Genomic DNA, 18,567 nt, shown 5'->3' on the forward strand with positions numbered 1-18,567 from the left:
CAAGTCTTAAAAATAGTACACACCACAATTATTGTGGAATGAACGCAATACCTATTAAGGTTAAAAATTAACCTAAGAACACTTAGTACGGTATGTCAATTTAAATTTTAAATTTGAGTTCGTAAAATATTTCCTTCTATACAGTATTGCCAGATATTATCACATAATTCAAAATTCAACGTATTTTTTCAGCTTTTTTCAGCTTTTTCAGCTATTTTTTCAGTCTTAAAAATGCCAAAATACAATGGCATGCATTCCTAAAATAAAGATGTGAAAATGAAACATCGACCTCATCATGTTGAGATGATACATCGGTCTTATGAACAATTTACATTTGAGCTTGGGGAAAAACATCTGTTTATACAGTGTTGCCAGAGTTTTTCCTATTTTTTTCAAAATTCAGCACTAGTTTCACCTTAGGTTGAAAATGAAAGTTTATTAGAAAGAAATTTACTTTCATATTAAATTTGATCAGTTGTATAAATGGTCAGTGTTGTTCCAAACCACATGGGTGTTGCCATAATTAGGGTTAAATAGCGAGATGTGGTTATTTTGAACTTTTTACAAGTTTTAAAAATACCATCAACTTCACCATGTTGAAATGATACATATTTGGTCTTATTAAAAATTTACACTTAAGCTTGGGGGAAACATATGTTTATACAGTGTTGCCAGATATTTTCCTATTTTTTCGAAATTTAACACAAGTCTCACCTTAAGTTAAATGATGCGAAAATGAAACTTCACCTTCACAAGGAAAGTTTATTAGAATGAAATTTACATTCATATTAAATTTGATCAGTTGTATAAATGGTCAGTGTTGTTCCAAACCACATAGGTGTTGCCATATAATTAGGGTTTAATAGTGAGATGTCGATATTTTTATAAGTCATAAGGGCTCAAATAGCGACGTTTTCACATATTTTTTGTGGACCTGAGAGCACATCAGACATATATTGAAATTTGCGATATAATACAAATTTTATGGCAAATGATTAAAAATTGATATTTTTGAAATTTAACAGATCTCAAAAGTAAATTGTATAAATCTAGTGATATGTACTTAAAGTGTATGTAGCTGGAATGAAAAGCCGTCCATATGAAAATTTGACCTTTCGTATTGAAGATATATAGATTTTTTCAGCAAAACTCCTAAGGTCTTTTGGGGAAAAATCTATATTTTCACTATGAAAGGTCAAATTTTTCAATTAACATTACTTAATTGATTAGTGGTCGGCTTTTCATCCCAGCTACATACACTTTAAGTACACATCATTAGATTTATTAAATTAACTGTAATATGTCAAAAAATAAAAAAATTCAATATGCATAATTTACCCTAAAATTTTTATTGTATCGCGAATTTTAAAAAAATCAAAATTATTTTTTATCAGAAGGACATTCCTCGTATTCAAAATGCAATTTGGTATGTCTGATGTGCTCTCAGGTCCGACAAAAATACTGTGCAAAGGTGGGTGACCAACCCCTTAAAATAAAACACAGAAAACATCAAACATGTATACTTTAAAATATACATAAAAGCCATAATGTTTTACCAATATACACATACCAGCTAGGCTAAAATAAATTAAAATAACATAAGATTGTTATATTGCAAAAAGATGCATATAAGAGTAAGATAATGTGTAAATTACGCCTACCCCATATTATTAAAGCACACATCCCAACTATACTTGCAAAAAAGATATGGGGAAGAAATGGGCAAAAAACTATATAGATCCAGCAAATGTCTCGAAAGATATGAGAATAGTCAAAGACAATAACGCACAGAACCTTTTCACAGCCAGACAAATTAATGTCCAGTTACCTTTCCCTAGAGGAGCTCGCAGGAGAGTCGAAAGTATGAAGAAGAAATGACCATTGAAATGTTGCATGATATTGTTGCTAATTCTCTGTCATTCAAGCATCCCCAGCTCATTGATGACATGAATTTGTATGAGCTTGTAAAAAGGAAGCAACTAAAATTAAGCTTTCAAGACTGAAGGAGATTTATATTAACACTTTTGCAGATACTTGCAAGGTTAAAGCAAAATAAAAAATCACCAAATGTTGATAAAAGTTGTCTGAGGAAATATCCGTTTCAAATAGAAAAAGAGGACTACTGGGCACAGTATACCTATGACATGACCCCGGAGGGGGTTCTCCCTGGTTAAAGGTATACGGGGATGTGCCACGGTTTGGGGGGACCTTAGCAATTTTGGTATGTCGATTGGTGGGTTTGCAGTGGAGACAATACACCAAATTGGGTGCATTAAGGCAAAGTGCCCATAAAAGCGCCAAATTAGGAAAAATTTGTGTGCTTTTTGGGTGTTTTTTTTTGTGAAAAATTGGAATACTATAGCTGTAACTTTAATAAGGTGTCATTTAAAATTGAAAATGTATCCACATTTCACTATTAACTCCATTTATAGTGGCATCATCCATGTGGTTTATTCATGGCAGCGATTTAAACAATATAAATCCTAAAGTGAGACATACGTTGAATTTTGAATATATGTGATAATAACTGGCAATACTGTATAGAAGGAAATATTTTCCGAACTCAAATTTAAAATTTAAATTCACATACTAAGTGTTCTTAGGGTAATTTTTAACCTTAATATTGCAATCATTCCACAATAATTTTAAGGATGTGTACTATTCTTAAAACTTGTAAAAAGCTGGAAATATCTAAATTGTCATATTAAACGCCAGCTATGGCAACACCCATATGGCTTAGAAATAACACTGACCATCCCAGATGATCAAATTGAATATGAAATTAACTTTCTTTCTAAAAAGATATGTTCCGTATGAAGGTGAAGTTTCATTTTCATATCTTTTAACTTAGGGCGAGACTTGTGTTGAATTTTGAAAAAATAGGAAAATATCTGGCAACACTGTATAAACTGATGTTTTATCCCCCAGATCAAAATAACTTTTCATAAGGCCAATGTATCATCTCAACATGACGAGGTCGATGTTTCTTTCTTTATTATAGAAATGCAATTTGGTATTTTTATGACTTGTAAAATGTTGAACATATCCACACCTCACAATTAAACCCCAATTATGGCAACACCCACGTGGTTTATCTGGCAACACTGTATAAACTGATGTCCTACCCCGCCCCCAGATCAAAATAACTTTTTCATAAGGCCAATATATCATCTCAACATAACGAGGTCGATGTTTCTTTCTATATTATAGAAATGCATTCTGGTATTTTTATGACTTGTAAAAAGTTGAAAATATCCACAAATCACAATTAAACCCCAATTATGGCAACACCCATGTGGTTTAGAACAACACTGACCATTATAACTGATCAAATTTGATATGAGTAAAAACTCTCTTGCTAATAAATGTTCCTTGAAAGGATGATGTTTCATTTTCACATCATATAACTTAAGGTGAGATTTGTGTTGAATTTCGAAAAATAGGAAAATGTCTGGCAACACTGTATATACAGATGTGTTTTCCCCAAGCTCAAATGTAACTTTTTCATAAGACCAATGTATCATCTCAACATGCTGTGGTCGATGTTGAAATCGGAACACTACCATATGGTTTATGAGCTATACAAAGTTGGTATATTTTCATACTTTGAAAAAATTGAAAAACACCCCTATTTCAAATAAATGGTATAACCCACCCTGACATCTGGTGATTATTTTTATACTTTCATTGCGGCATCTAAGGTTTGACCTATTCATACCTTATAAAGAAAACAGTATATATATAGTGTGTATATTAGTAACACTGGCTTCAAAACTTGACAATTTGACTGCTGAAAAATGCAAAAATTGTGATAATAGGCCTAAAATTGAAATTTGCCTGTTACCATGGCAACGGGGATATTTTTCCGAAATTTATCCCATGTGTGTTAGTTTGAGGTCAAGGTCCATCAAATATGAAAGTATAAAGAAAATCTATTTTTGACCGTGGCAATTATATTCTCAAAAATAACAGATAGTTCCTCTTAATAGCTGCCTACATTATTCTAGTTAAACAAAGCTATCGCTACTACTCCTAATCTTCTATATCTATACAAAACTGCTGGCAAAAATTGTTTATTTGGATCTAATGGACGGTCAAGGTCATCATGCATTAGATAAGATTTAACCCAATAGTCAGTGAATCCCATGGAGTGCATGCATGTGGTTGAATAGAACTCAGGACGAAGCATATAGGTACAAACATAGGAGCCAAGCTTTGTCAACTAACATGAATTCAATTTCATGCATAAGCAAATTAAGCAAATTCCCATGCTAATCTGGCAACAATAGCAGTATGAGGGAGTATGAGCCCAAATTAATGACATGAATTCCACCAACATTGGGTGTAATAAATAAAGTAATTAAAAGATAAGAGACCCACATAGCACCCAATTGGGCTATTTTTTAAGTGGAAATTCCGTATTATAGCCACTGCCGTGGCAAAAACATCTAAATCAGTTATGAAAAGAAGTCATTGGATTGAATCTAAATTGATTTCCTGAAAGGTGTGTATTCAAAGATTGCCTGTTCAATTTTTCACATTATTTGTACATAATTATGAATTTTTGTGATAATTTTTTGAGTGGTATTTTTTACATCACCTACGAATACAATTTTCATAGCACTAGATATATCTTTAAAAATGGAAATCACTAATAAATGCGCAATTGATACAAGCTTTGATATGTCAAATACTGAAATGCATTGCATTCGGACATCTTTATTATTGTGTTTAGCTGTCAGAAATTCTAAATGGCACAAAGGTAGGTTTGGTAAAAAATATGCATTACCTCCGAATACATGTTAAAAGCTGTGTCATTTCCACAAACTGAGAGAATAGTAAACAATAGTTAAGCAATAGGTGCAGGGTAATACACTCTTTATTTCTACCAAGTTTCAATAGCCTGCGTTTAACTATTTCTGAGATGTCAACAATAAAAGCAAGTATTCGTAGGTAAATTTCGGTAACCGAATGTTACCTACGAATACAATTTGACATCATGACAGTATTGTGAAACACCGCCATTCATGCCAATGCCCATATTGGTACATAACGAAGGCCTGTATGTTTGCTATCAAATCATATGTCAATGAAAGTTGCGAATTCACATACATGCCCACCATGCAAAACTGAATACGGCTTAATTGTTGAAAAATATGTACTGAAATAGACGACGGTCTGCTCATTTGAAAGAAAAATCAGATTCGAAGAAGATTAGAAGGGGATAAATACTTGGATTTGTCAGCTGTCATGTGTGTTTCATTTTAAACGTTTACCGACCTTCTGGTTTCTGAGTAATTTGTGTCCAAATTGGTTTATTCGAAGGTAACTTTTGACGTTTTCGCTATGTTTACCTACGAATACCATGGACAAAAACGACTTTTCTCATTGTCTCATGATCTAGACAACACAGTGGTGGACCCTCGTTTAAAGCTAATTATAGTTGCCCTCGAACGAAAGGCCACAAGACGTAACTGACTCCAAGATGGACTTCACAAGTTTGCAATAACGGTTTTAAGCGATTTGTGTGCAATTAAGCAAATTAAAGTCACTTTAGTGCCTTTGTTTCTTACTTCAATCCTCTTTCAACCACTATGAACCGACATTAAATATACATGATAGGGTCTCAAGTATCAATAAACGCACATAAAGAAAATAATACATTCAAAGTGCTTTTTAAAATAAAGATTTGATTGCGATATCCACCAAAAGTCTAATTCTTACCTACAAATACTGAAATGTTACTTACGAATACAGCATAATACATGACATGTGTAATGAAGTGTCCCTACCAATGGAAATTAATTGTCAAAAACTTTAAGCGGTACCCCCGGACAATATTATTACCCATATACGGATTCATTCAACAATTATTTATTATGTAAATTTGCTGTTGAACTACTTGTATATCAAAATGAAGTGTTCAAAATCTTGCTAAAAGCATAAAAATATTTTGATCTAAAGTAAAAGCACTTATTCATTTGGACGTACCATCTGCAAGAGATCTAAAAACTACCATTTTATTCATTCATTATCATAATAGCAAAATTTGAACCTCTTACTCAATATAGAAATTGTTAAATCGCTCATGTTACCTACGAATACCCGGGTTTCTTCACCTATCATTTTATAAAGCATTAGGTGTATGCGTATAATTCCTAATATTCCTGAAAACAGATATCCCACTCGTTCTTATACAATATGTAAATTTATTCATACTCATTTGATAAATAAAATACAGAACATACATAAACTAGCATAAATTGACTAAGATCATATTGATCGCGTTATAAAAATAAAAACAAATATTTTCTGGTTGAGCAAGCATTTTCCTGACACCCTGTGTTCTACATTACACGAAAAAAGCGTTACTGGGAATATTCCATTTGTTTTAGGTTGATTAGTATTGCGATAGTGAAAGCATCCTAGTGGTATTCGTAGGTAACATTGGGTTTTGATGTCACATTTACTATCACACGTCCTGGATGTATTTTTCAAGATTAGTGATGGCACTTTTGGTTCCTATAAGGCCAACATGCCATCAATCAATGGGCAAAAGGAAAAAATTGTGGAGACATTTTTATTTTGGACTTTTATTTTTGGCCCGTGGACACTTTTGGTTGGATTCAACCATATGTAAGGTATTTTCGTTGGAAATATAAGGGACCATAATGTTAGTGTTGCTGGTATTAACAGTGAAATGATATGTGATTGTGACGGTCAATGTGCAATAGTTAAAGTCGAAAATATCCATGTACAAAAGTACTCACATTTTTGGGGACTCAACGTTTCGAAACCACATGTCTGGTTTCTTAGTCGTGAGTGATTACTTGAATCAGCAGCACTGGTGATGTTTCTAGAAGATGTAGAATTTCTAGAATCAATGTCATGAATGTGACTGTGGTTGGATGCTGCGTCCCTTGTGCAATACATTTTTGCTTCCTCTATGACGGAGCTATATGCATTCTCTTATCCATCTGGGACGTTTTTCATCTTCTCTGTGAAGGATACATACTGCAGTTACTGTCCGTTTTCCTATACACAATACACAGTGCTCTTTCCCATTGACGCGTGACCTTTACAAATAGCCCTACGTTAACAGTATGGGGATATGACTAGTTAACGTCGCTGTGTGAAAAATAACCGGCCAATATTAAAAGTACTCTTCTAAAGTTCTAGAAAATATAGTTTTTAACATGTCCTAAATTTTTAGCTAATTTAGATGTTTGGAAATATTCGTACTTTGGTGTTTTAGTTAATGTTATAGGTAATAGTACATTGCCTAGTTAACGTCGCTGTGTGAAAAATAACCGGCCAATATTAAAAGTACTCTTCTAAAATTCTAGACAATATAGTTTTGTAACATGTCCTAAATTTTTAGCTAATTTAGGTGTTTGGAGAGGTCGTACTTTTGTGTTTTAGGAAGGACATGTAAACGACAGATAACACCAAAAATATGAAGAAATTATTTCCAAACCGTGTTAAGTCAAAAATCATTATGTTGCTCATTTTCAATAATGCTGGTTTACAAAAAGCACGCCATTGTCTGATTTCGTGAACAAAGCCACACATAACATTGTTTCCTTTCGTTTCCTTTATAATCGGTTACCCAACTGAAGCTATGAATACCAGCTTTATTGCGATATCGCACATGAAAACAGTCACTTGTGCACAACCAGAGAAGATCCGATTTAATCAGTTGAGCTGTTTCAATGAGTGTTATCTTGGTTTAATAGCTTTTAATGGGGTTAAGTCCTGCAAAGGTCGAGATGAATTCTACTGTAGACATGACTGCATCATGATCAGTCTATATTTAATGTGCATTGTTGCAGCGACATGATCTTAGGCACCAGAACCAAATTTGTTCGATATTTGGATCGACCGTCGATGCTGCTCCGACGCTTGAAGTTAATGAACTATTAACTAATTAATCAGAATTAATGGTACATTTGTTAATTGTATTGGTCAATATCATTACATGCACAGATTCATATTTAATTACAATTAAAAATAGTCGATTGATGTCATAAAGAATAAGGATCGACCAAACATCGATTGTCGATCGAAAGATCGAACTAATTTGGTTCTATTGCCATATGGCTGATTTGTGTTGATCTGATATTGATGAAAATCTATTTGCTCTGGTTTGGGCCCCTATCGATCTGAAAATTTAGACAATCCCATGGGAAAATTGCCGGAAAATGGCTTGTGCACCCACCCCCTCCCCCCACCAGACCCGGTGTCTCTCGCTCCAATCATGGTCGGTACCCCCCTCCCATATGATGACCCACGCTATGCCACTGCTTCTTGTTCAAATGTTAAGTAAGCTGATCTACACTGCCTTGTTTGACAATCTCCAAAACGTGAGGCAAAGTAAGTAGTGGTACATTCCATGAGATCCTCAACAACTTAAATTGGTCACTAAATAAGATTCATCAGGTTTGTAGATATACAGTAAAATAATTTTCTTTTGCACAAAACCAAAATATTTTACTCACTTGACGGTTTCGCCTAACATGGTCGATAGGCATCATCAGAATGATGTTGGATGATCCTTACTTCCGGTAGGACGTATCCCGACTGTAGAGGGTGTATTTACAGCCAGGAGAGGATCATACACGTGACTAAGGTAGTGGGCCCCCTCGTCTCGATTCATGACATTGGGTCCTCGTCTCCTGATCCATATTGATTCTTTGACATATCTGGCATTTGCATCACACTCCTTGCTAAGAATTTTGGCATTGTCCCAAAAAACGCATCCGTTTAATTAACAACAAATTAGAGTCGCTAAAGGAAGGAAAATCGCGAGTTGAATCCGATTTGTTTTCGCGGTTGCCTGGAGATCTTGCGAATCAGGTGACTGATCATGTGACCCGGAAGTCAGAAAGTGAACATGCCAAAACAAAATGTCGGCACATGAAAAAATTGGATCGCTTACAACAGCGAAACCAACCGAAGAAGAGGAGAAATACACCGGATAATGTGGAGTTGGGAGGCGAACAACTAAGAAAGAGCTCACCAAGCCACAAGAGAGTGTTTTGGCAAAATGACTGAATTTTGCGCCGACTCCGGCTAAGCTTCCTTACGAAGATTACATCGTTGCTACAGAGCTAGCGTGCCGTAAGTTACCCAAAAATGAAGCTACTTTGCTTAGATCTGAAATGGCCGGGGCCATGCGTAGTTCGAAACCCCCTAAATCTAATATCACCAGGGAGGAAAGACCTGCTATCAATGAGCTCAAAAAAGATGAATCATTGCTTGTACTCCCTGCAGACAAAGGCAAAGCCACTGTTATTATGGAAGTGTCTGAATATGAGGACAAATTGTCTGAGTTGTTGAATGATGAAAGAACCTATGAACAACTCCCTGCTGACCCTACTCTAAAGTACAAAAGAGAGCTAGTGGCTACTTTGAGTAAGCTTAAGAAAGAGGAAAAAATTACAAGATCTCAGTATGATCTCCTCTATCCTACGGCTGAAAATATACCCCGAATTTATGGTACCCCCAAAATTCACAAGCCGGGTAACAAAGTTCGCCCGATAGTCGATTACACCGGCGCTATCGGTTACCAGACATCGCGTGCTTTAGCTGATATTTTGGCTCCCTTAGTAGGTGGTACGGAGCACCATGTACGCAATTCAAAACATTTAGCTGAAGATATGGTAGAAGTAATGATCGAGGAAGGGGAGATTTTCAACTCACACGATGTTGTTTCGTTGTTCACGAACACTCAAGTCATCAAAACCCGGCTAGAAAATGACACCACCTTGAAAGAAAGAACTCTACTCTCGGCTACAGATGTGATGATATTGCTTCGGTTTATCCTCACTACTACGTATTTTTTGTTCCGCGGGAAAATGTATAAACAGCGGTTCGGCGCTGCCATGGGCAGCCCGGTTTCCCCGGTGGTGGCTAATTTATATTTAGAGTTCTTAGAACAGCATGCCTTAGCCACAGCTCCGCTAGATTGTAGACCTAGACTCTGGAAAAGATACGTCGACGACATATTGGAAATTGTTAAGGAAGACCAGGTCGATAACCTTACCAGTCACCTAAACCAGAGCGATCCAACAGGTAGCATAAAATTCACGTATGAAAAAGAGCACGAGGGCACCATTCCATTTTTGGACACTCTAATAGTCAAAAAAGCAGATGGCTCGGTCAAGCTGTTAGTCTATAGAAAGGTCACCCACACTGACCAATACCTAAATTTCGACTCGCACCATCCCATACACCACAAACTAGGTGTAATTCGCACTCTGTTAGCCAGAATGAACAGTGTTGTAACGGAAGACGAGGACAGAAAACAAGAAGAAGAGAACATCAAGCAGGCGCTCGGGCGTTGTGGCTATCCTAATTGGTCCTTTAAGAAAGTGAAAGAGAAAATGGTTAACAAACAGAGCAAGCCCAACACCAAGAAAGATGGTAGCGATCGGACCAAGGGATTTGTCATGATCCCGTACGTAGAGGGACTCGCAGACAAAGCCAATAGGATCTTCCGAAAACACGGAACCTAACACCACGCTCCGAAAAATGCTGGTTCATCCCAAAGACAAAATAGACCCACTTAGCACAACTGACTGCGTTTATCTTATGAAATACCATGCGCAAATTGTAATCACTCATATGTTGGTGAAACGGGAAGAAAATTTGAGACTCGTCTAAAAGAACACCAGAAAGAGACAGACAGGGTGTCAAAAACCCGAAAACAAACAGCGAGTGAACAATCCAAGTCAGCTATAACAGACAAAATCATATCATCAATTGGGACAATGCCAAAATTCTTAGCAAGGAGTGTGATGCAAATGCCAGATATGTCAAAGAATCAATATGGATCAGGAGACGAGGACCCAATGTCATGAATCGAGACGAGGGGCCCACTACCTTAGTCACGTGTATGATCCTCTCCTGGCTGTAAATACACCCTCTACAGTCGGGATACGTCCTACCGGAAGTAAGGATCATCCAACATCATTCTGATGATGCCTATCGACCATGTTAGGCGAAACCGTCAAGTGAGTAAAATATTTTGGTTTTGTGCAAAAGAAAATTATTTTACTATTACAACTTAAATTGGTATCCCAGATAAACATGGATTCATCTTAGAGGAGCCCAAGTAATGAACAACCAAGGGGGCGCAGGATTCAACCTTTTTTTTATAATCAAGAACAATTCTGGACACCCTACATCTTCTAGAAACACCACCAGTGCTGCTGGATCAAATCGTCACTCATGACTAAGAAACCAAACAAACGGGTACCGAAATATCGAGTATCCAAGAAAGTTGAGTACTTTGTACATGGATATGTTTTATAGTAGACGTATTTTTATTGTCTGCTGCCTTATATTATGCGACTCATCTGTCATGTCTGCAAAGGCCTCGGTTATATCACATGAAGACCATAAGATAAGAAAGGGTTATATTTGATGAATAAAACGCATAACATAAATAACTGATCTGATCTTTTCCCCCAAGATTCTAGGCGATGATCATATTGAACATCTGGCAGCAATCGTAGCAATAAGTGATAATCAAGGAGGTGATGGTTTCAGACATAACTTAGACAATTTACTTGTGATATTACTTGCGATGAACTCGTCCATTGAGGAATTGCATCAGATGGATCCTCCGCGGGAGCTAGAATCTTTCGGCTATCAAGACGCAGAAATGAGGGACGTTATATTGAAAAACGTTCGAGATGTTAACTTTGTTGGTTCTACTGTAAGTACGGTCTAACAATATTACTAAGCTAATCGATTTGCAAAGTTTGAAAACGGTTAGAAGATAGAGTCAAAAATGTTTATTCTAGTGTTTATTCCCTAGATAGATAGATAGATAGATAGATTTATTATTATCTTTTCACTCATTACATGATACAAGAAAAATACATAAGAATAATACATTATAAAGATATAAATAATAATACAAATATAATAATTATGGAAATGCATAATACAAGGATGAGTGAAGGAATAACAGTAAAGGCCCAAAGGCCTGTAGCTCTGTAACCCCTTGATACAGGTATATGGCATTTATTTGACATGGCAGCAGGTTGGTAGACAACAAAAATGCCGAGTCCAACCAACCAGCTGTCATGTCCATCAATGACATATCCTATGTTAACATTTAAGGAAAAAACAAAGAAAAACAAAATGCACATATCAAAAACTAATTATTGAAGTAAATTAATGAAATTAGTGAACAAAATATTGGTGAGGTACACATGATTGAAAGACTAAGAATAGCTTTGCATAAGTTATATAAGTTGTGATATTACTTGCTAGGGTTATAAGTTTATACTTTTTCCGGAATTTCTTCACTGATGACGAGCACTTGATATCAGAATCAATAGCATTCCAAAGCTTTATACCTGCATATTTAATAGATTTCTCACAAAAGACTTTCTTGACTCGAGGTAAGATGAGATTGTTTCTATATCTAGTGTTTATAGCGTGAATTTCAGAGTGCTTTGTAAAAGGTCGTCAAAAACATTGGGTAATAAGCAATTTGTATGTTTATACATGAATGTCCCAAGCTCTAGAGCGTACATATCTTTGATGCTTAAAGTATTATATTTAAGTAACAGAGGATTCGTTCCTTGATGGTATGGGAATAGAAATGCAATCCAAAAGGTAGATTAGTTTTAAATAGGTCGATTATTTAGAGACTTGTACAAAAGCGTTTTGAAAATACTTTGTCAATTGGTAGTCAGTGCAGCGTCTTATATCATATGATGAGTGAGATCGAGGAGCCTGAAAGATAATACGAGCGGGTTTGTTAGGTTGTTTTGGAGTCTTTGCAGGTGTGCAATGTCAACCTTTTTGCATCCTAGGAGGAGCGCATTCGCATAATTATAAGTTTCTTGATTAATAAACCTCCGGATTCTTGAAATATTCCAAAGGAAGAAAAAACTTCCCGGCAGAGGAAAGGAAAGCAATATGTGACGTAGTATGTAAATATATAAAGGTCATGAAAACATTTTAAAACGTTTTGTATGAAAATACACTACAAAAATATTTGTAAAATGTTTTTAAAATGTTGCTGTATAATATTTTTGGCAAACATTTTTTACCAAATAAAGTTGTCAACACTTATATAACATTATGTTAGAATATTTGCAGTAAGTTATCATAAAATGTTTTTGAATGTTATGGAAACGTTTTATACCCTTTATATAACCCGACATTCAAACGTTTTTCTGGCAACCTTTTCTAACCTTTTGCGAATGATGTCGAAAACGTTTTGTGTTTGCTGGGGTCATGGCAGAATCAAATACAATTCCCAAGTTCCTGACTGTGGCAAATGTGGACATTTCATTTCAATGGTTTCCAATACATACTGTGGTTCCAGAATACGAAGCATTATTTATTGTGATGTAAAAATAAAAAATCTCATTTTTGAATCATTAAGTTTAAGTTTATTATGAGTCATCCCGTTCCGAATTGCTTCAACACGGGGTTTGGGGGATTTTAAAAACCTTCCTATATACTTGAACGTCATTAGCGTAGATGTGGTATGAGGTATGTGGTACGAGGACGACGATTGATGGATGTAACACATTGAAAATATTTTGTAAAAGCAATAGGACCGATGAAAGATCCCCGAGGGACACCATAATTAAGAACTGATCAGATATCTCCCTAATTATACAGACTTTAAATTTTCGACCAGCCATGAAGGACTTGAACCAGTTCAGTGTAAATTTGATACCAAAGTCTCGAATGTATATATACACCTCACGGGATTAGGTAAACGCGAGCGGTTCGAATCTGCCACTGCGAAATCCAACATGGCGTTACTCTCAACTTGAGACGAGACAGACTATAGTCATTTATTTGTTTTATTTTGCTTGTTGTTTCGCAGGACAGGGTGAAGATAGACAGAGACGGATCACGTGATTCGAGTGGATTGCGGTTTACTGTTTTTCAAATTCAAGGTAATCATGTAGAGCAGTAGTCTCTAGTAGTACAACATTTTGGTCATTTATGGACCTTCGCTTCACATCATTTACACCAAACCATGTGCAACAACGTATCGACTAATCTCCCTGAATTTTTTTTCAATTTTAGTTATATATAGGAATATGGCGTTCTGCAATATGATGGTATAAAATCTCTCTTATAATCAGTGCCGCCGACAAGAGGGGTTAAGGGGGTGCGTTACCCCCGGGCCCGAGGTCTTTGGGGCCCGTAAAAGACTAAAAGCACACCTTAATAGGCCTTAATGGAACGTAAAAGCAAAGCAAATGGACCTCGGGGGCCCGTTAAAAAGTAAAGAAAGATACGCACAGCGTCATCATCCCTATATCTTCGTGTCACATTGCCGTGATAGTACGGCGAATCCTCTCGTTTTTCAACAGCTACGCATGCCGATTTTGTTCGAGACTCAGGCTAAGCAGAGTTTCTATTCTACACTTTTTTACGATTTGCGCATGCTCATTACCCCATATAATGTTGCCATTACAAGAAAATTCGATTTGTTGTCAGGTAAAACCCAGGTTTTGTTTTCAATACACAAATTGGAAATTCAATACACTAATCAGCGGCGATCGCTGTTTGCTGTAGATATATTTTACTGCATTTTCACCATAACGATTTTAAATCGTACATCAAAATTGTGATTATATTCAACTGTTTGAGAATTATAATCCCACGTATAGCCCATTCAGCTCAGATCCACGTGCTGTATAGAATATTAAATCACAAGTCTATAATACAATGCACATATCGAGACACTATGCAACTTTCTTTATCTGCGTCAATAATACAATATTGATTTGATACATCTCTACATTTTGAGTATTCCATCAGATAGGACCCCTTTTCTTGCGTTCGGTGAAATACCAATGCGGTGAAATACCAATCGCCCGTCGCTCACCAACGGAGTATTTTAAGTTGCAGGGACAAATATTTATAATTGTTTTGTTATATGTGCCAACTAAGGTCTCTTTTATTTGCTTCTAAATTGCTTCTCACGGGCCCATTAAGGTATCTCTTCTTTGGTTTTACGGGCCCACTATATGGTCTCTCTTCTTTTTTTCTTCTTTTTTTTACGAGAGGTATCTTTTCTTTGGATTTTACGGGCCCACTACGATCTCCTTTCTTTGCTTTTACGGGTCCATATCAGGTCTCGTTTCTCTAAAAAATGTTTCTAGAACAATGGTTTCGAAAAATTTACGTACACTTCTTTTGCATTGGCACTTCATATTGATCATTTTATAGCTTGAAAATTTTTTCCTTTCAGATGGCAAGTTGGTAGAAGTCCTTTATTTTGTAGAAGGCGACCAAGCGCCAACGTATTCAGAGAACAGCTCTATTCAGTGGATGGGTACGCCAACATACCGTATAAAGTCTTCTCATTCATTCATTCATTCATTCATTCATTCATTCATTCATTCATTCATTCATTCATTCATTCATTCATTCATTCATTCATTCACTCATTCATTCAACAATTTATTCATTCATTCACTCATTCATTCATTCATTCATTCATTCATTCATGCAGTCATTCATTCAATCATTCATGCAGTCATTCATTCAATCATTCATTCATTCATTGTTCGTTTCATCATTGTTTATATCATTTTCATCGTAGTTTACACTTTTGTAATCATTATTACTAAATTAACATGCAGATGTAGAAACAGTAGTTTAATAGTAATATTGTAGTTGATAATAGTGAGTATTTACACAGTTGTTTGCTACTTTTACTTATGTTTCTATTTTAGGATCCAAGCCAATCGACGGGAAAACAACAGAATTTAAGCAACTGGCAATTTCAACGAAATTACTATTTATTATCTACACAATTGTCGCCATTGGAAGTATCTTGGCATTTGGCTGTCTCTTTGTTAACATCGTCTATCGAGATAATCGGTAAGTGAGTATCTAAAAATATTTTTCGTATCAATATAACATTTGGACAATTCCCGTAATCAAACCCACATACCCTGCACGGTTGTTTGATGTGATCATTTATTAATTTTTCTAACAAAACAGCATATAATGTTCAATTCTAGACCTGAATAATACCAACAGCTATCACACTAATGAACTGTATATACACATATATTTTGTAGCAATTTTTAACATAGATTTTCGTTTCTATATCAAATTATTCATCTTTTTCTGCTTTTTACAAATTGTGTAAATTGAGGGCGCTATTTACACATGTTTTAAATTTAAATTAGCCAAATAATATGCGTTATACCTTACATTTCATGATTAAAAGTTTTTTGAAAATTCCCTTGTCATTTCTTAGTCATTTTGGTGATATTATTATTATACAATTGTCTACCCCTTGTAAAGATGCAAACATGATTAACACAAGTTAAATAGCGCCACCATTGTTCAACTTGTCTTAAAAATTCTTTACATGCCATCAAACAACCGTGCCTCTTCCTCGTAATCCATTCCCAGATGACCAAGCTGACTTGTTCCTTTTCAGAGCAATGAAACTATCGAGTCCAACTCTCAACAATCTTATTGTGATTGGTAGTATCTTTCTGTTCGCATTTGTTATCTTACTTGGCATTGATGTTACCAAGGTCCCTCGTTCAACACTTGTAGTTATCTGTCACGTAAGTTAAGCTTTCTTTTAAATATTTTCTGTCATTGGTCTGTTATATGCAAGAATAAAAGATTATTGGAATTAAATGTGGTATATGATTATCGTAAGATACATCACACACTTCATAAGACGTCACTCTGTTGCTTAACATCTCAGGTCATTTATTTTTACAAAAGTCAAGTAATATTTTTGCTTTCTCCATTTATAGTGAACCGTGATATATCCTATAATACCTTGAAGTCACGTTCCTGGTTGTTCATTAATAATACTGCATTAACCCTAGAACCACGAGGGGGGCGTACCAATCCCCGTAAGATTTTTCATCCGCCATAAAAAAAAAATTTTAAACGCGTCTTTACGCCCACACTGCAAAAACAGCAGAGCAACACTTAATAAACACTTTAACACTTCATAAACACTTGTTTGTACAGTGAGATAGGTATAAGATAGTGTTAATTTATTAACACAAATCTTGTGTTAAAAACATAAAGATCTTCATATTTTTAAACGTGTTTTAGTGTTTATAAATAAGTATCCCTATCTTCACTGTACAAACAAGTGTTTATGAAGTGTTAAAGTGTTTATTAAGTGTTGCTCTGCTGTTTTTGCAGTGCAAACAACTTGAGCTAATCTATCCATCCTTTGCGCTCATTTTAGCTCCTTACCGGGGGGGTAAATCTATCATTTTCATAGTAAAATTATTTCATTTTATATTTAAGGGCGCACACATTATGACATCATAGTTACATTATGTGGGGAATGTTTCTACTTATTTTGGGAGACCCATACCTAAGCATTAGTACCAAATGTATCGGTATATGACGTTTATAATTGAAACTTAGGGATTTGCAACAACCACTCTCTCTCCACCAACGCCCCATTCGTAGTCCATGTTACAAAATATATGGCTCAGTAGTTAGGCTGTATTGGTACCATTCTACTTGGACAATGTAATATTATTGCAATATGCTTATCATTATAATTGAAGACCGAATTAAAAAGACTAGTTTGCGTATGATGTCCTGTCAACCAAACCAAAAATGCCGTACTGCGCATGTCAGCAACCAATCACGCCGCGCCAGACGCAAACCAGTCTTTTTAATTTGGTCTTCAATTATAATATCATCTTACAGATAGAAACAGCTCTTCTTTGTGTGGGAATATCTCTGTCCTTCGGAACGCTGTTTGTTAAGACATATCGTATCTATGCCATTTTCACCTACGCTATTTCAAAATTCAAGCATATCGTAAGTCTTAAATGTCATGTGTCTAGTGTCTGACATGGCATATTTACACATTTAAATGATGTTTTGTATTATATTAAAGGACAAGTCTTTACTGTGACATTTTAAATAGCATCGACGGCAATGTGGTTTTACCTTGCTATGCGGTACATTTAACACATTTAAATGATATTTTGTATTTAAAAGAAAAACCTTTTGCTATGACATTTGAAGAGCATCAACGGCAATGTGGTTTTACCTTGCTATGTGATGCATGTAAAACAATCGTTACAAGAGTTTAAGGGTATCGGATATGGTTAGTTACGATGATATTGATATACATGTAAAGTATTTTCTTGCAATAATTTTATTTGAGCCATTCCATGTCAACTCCAGGGATGTGCACCGCAGCACCTCTTCAATTTTTTTTTTCTGTGTGGTGGTAGATATTAATGAGAAAGTAAAATGCTGAAAATTTGAGCTTCATACTCCATATTGTTTTCCCGTGGCATCAATTTGAAATTTAGGGGGGGGGGGATGTCAGCGTAGTCAAAGTCAAAATATGAGTGTTCCAAAACGCTACTAATTCAACGACGCAACTTGAGAGAGCAAAAAGTGGGGGCCTGGGCCAAATTTTCACAAACCATATCTCCAAAACCGCTTGGAGTTGAGCATTCATATTTGTTCCATATGTTCATTATGCTCATAGAGGTATGCTAGAAATGGTTTTCAGCAAAATATGAGTGGATGACCACTGACCAACCAACCCAT

The 18,567-nt window shown here is 35.6% G+C and overlaps 1 protein-coding gene across 1 annotated transcript in view; it reads left to right on the top strand.

The window, feature by feature from the left end:
* LOC140152415 (gamma-aminobutyric acid type B receptor subunit 2-like) overlaps positions 1 to 17,853 on the top strand; it is a 35,810-nt gene extending 17,957 nt beyond the window's left edge. Inside the window, exons 7-12 of the mRNA XM_072174720.1 lie at positions 11,477 to 11,722; positions 13,865 to 13,937; positions 15,245 to 15,328; positions 15,732 to 15,879; positions 16,451 to 16,583; positions 17,707 to 17,853. Coding sequence (XP_072030821.1) covers positions 11,477 to 11,722; positions 13,865 to 13,937; positions 15,245 to 15,328; positions 15,732 to 15,879; positions 16,451 to 16,583; positions 17,707 to 17,853 — 831 coding nt within the window. The remainder of the gene's footprint in view (positions 1 to 11,476; positions 11,723 to 13,864; positions 13,938 to 15,244; positions 15,329 to 15,731; positions 15,880 to 16,450; positions 16,584 to 17,706) is intronic.
* Positions 17,854 to 18,567: the final 714 nt, after the last annotated feature.

The sequence above is a fragment of the Amphiura filiformis genome, chromosome 5 (genome assembly GCF_039555335.1).
Source record: "Amphiura filiformis chromosome 5, Afil_fr2py, whole genome shotgun sequence".
NCBI lineage: Eukaryota > Metazoa > Echinodermata > Ophiuroidea > Amphilepidida > Amphiuridae > Amphiura > Amphiura filiformis.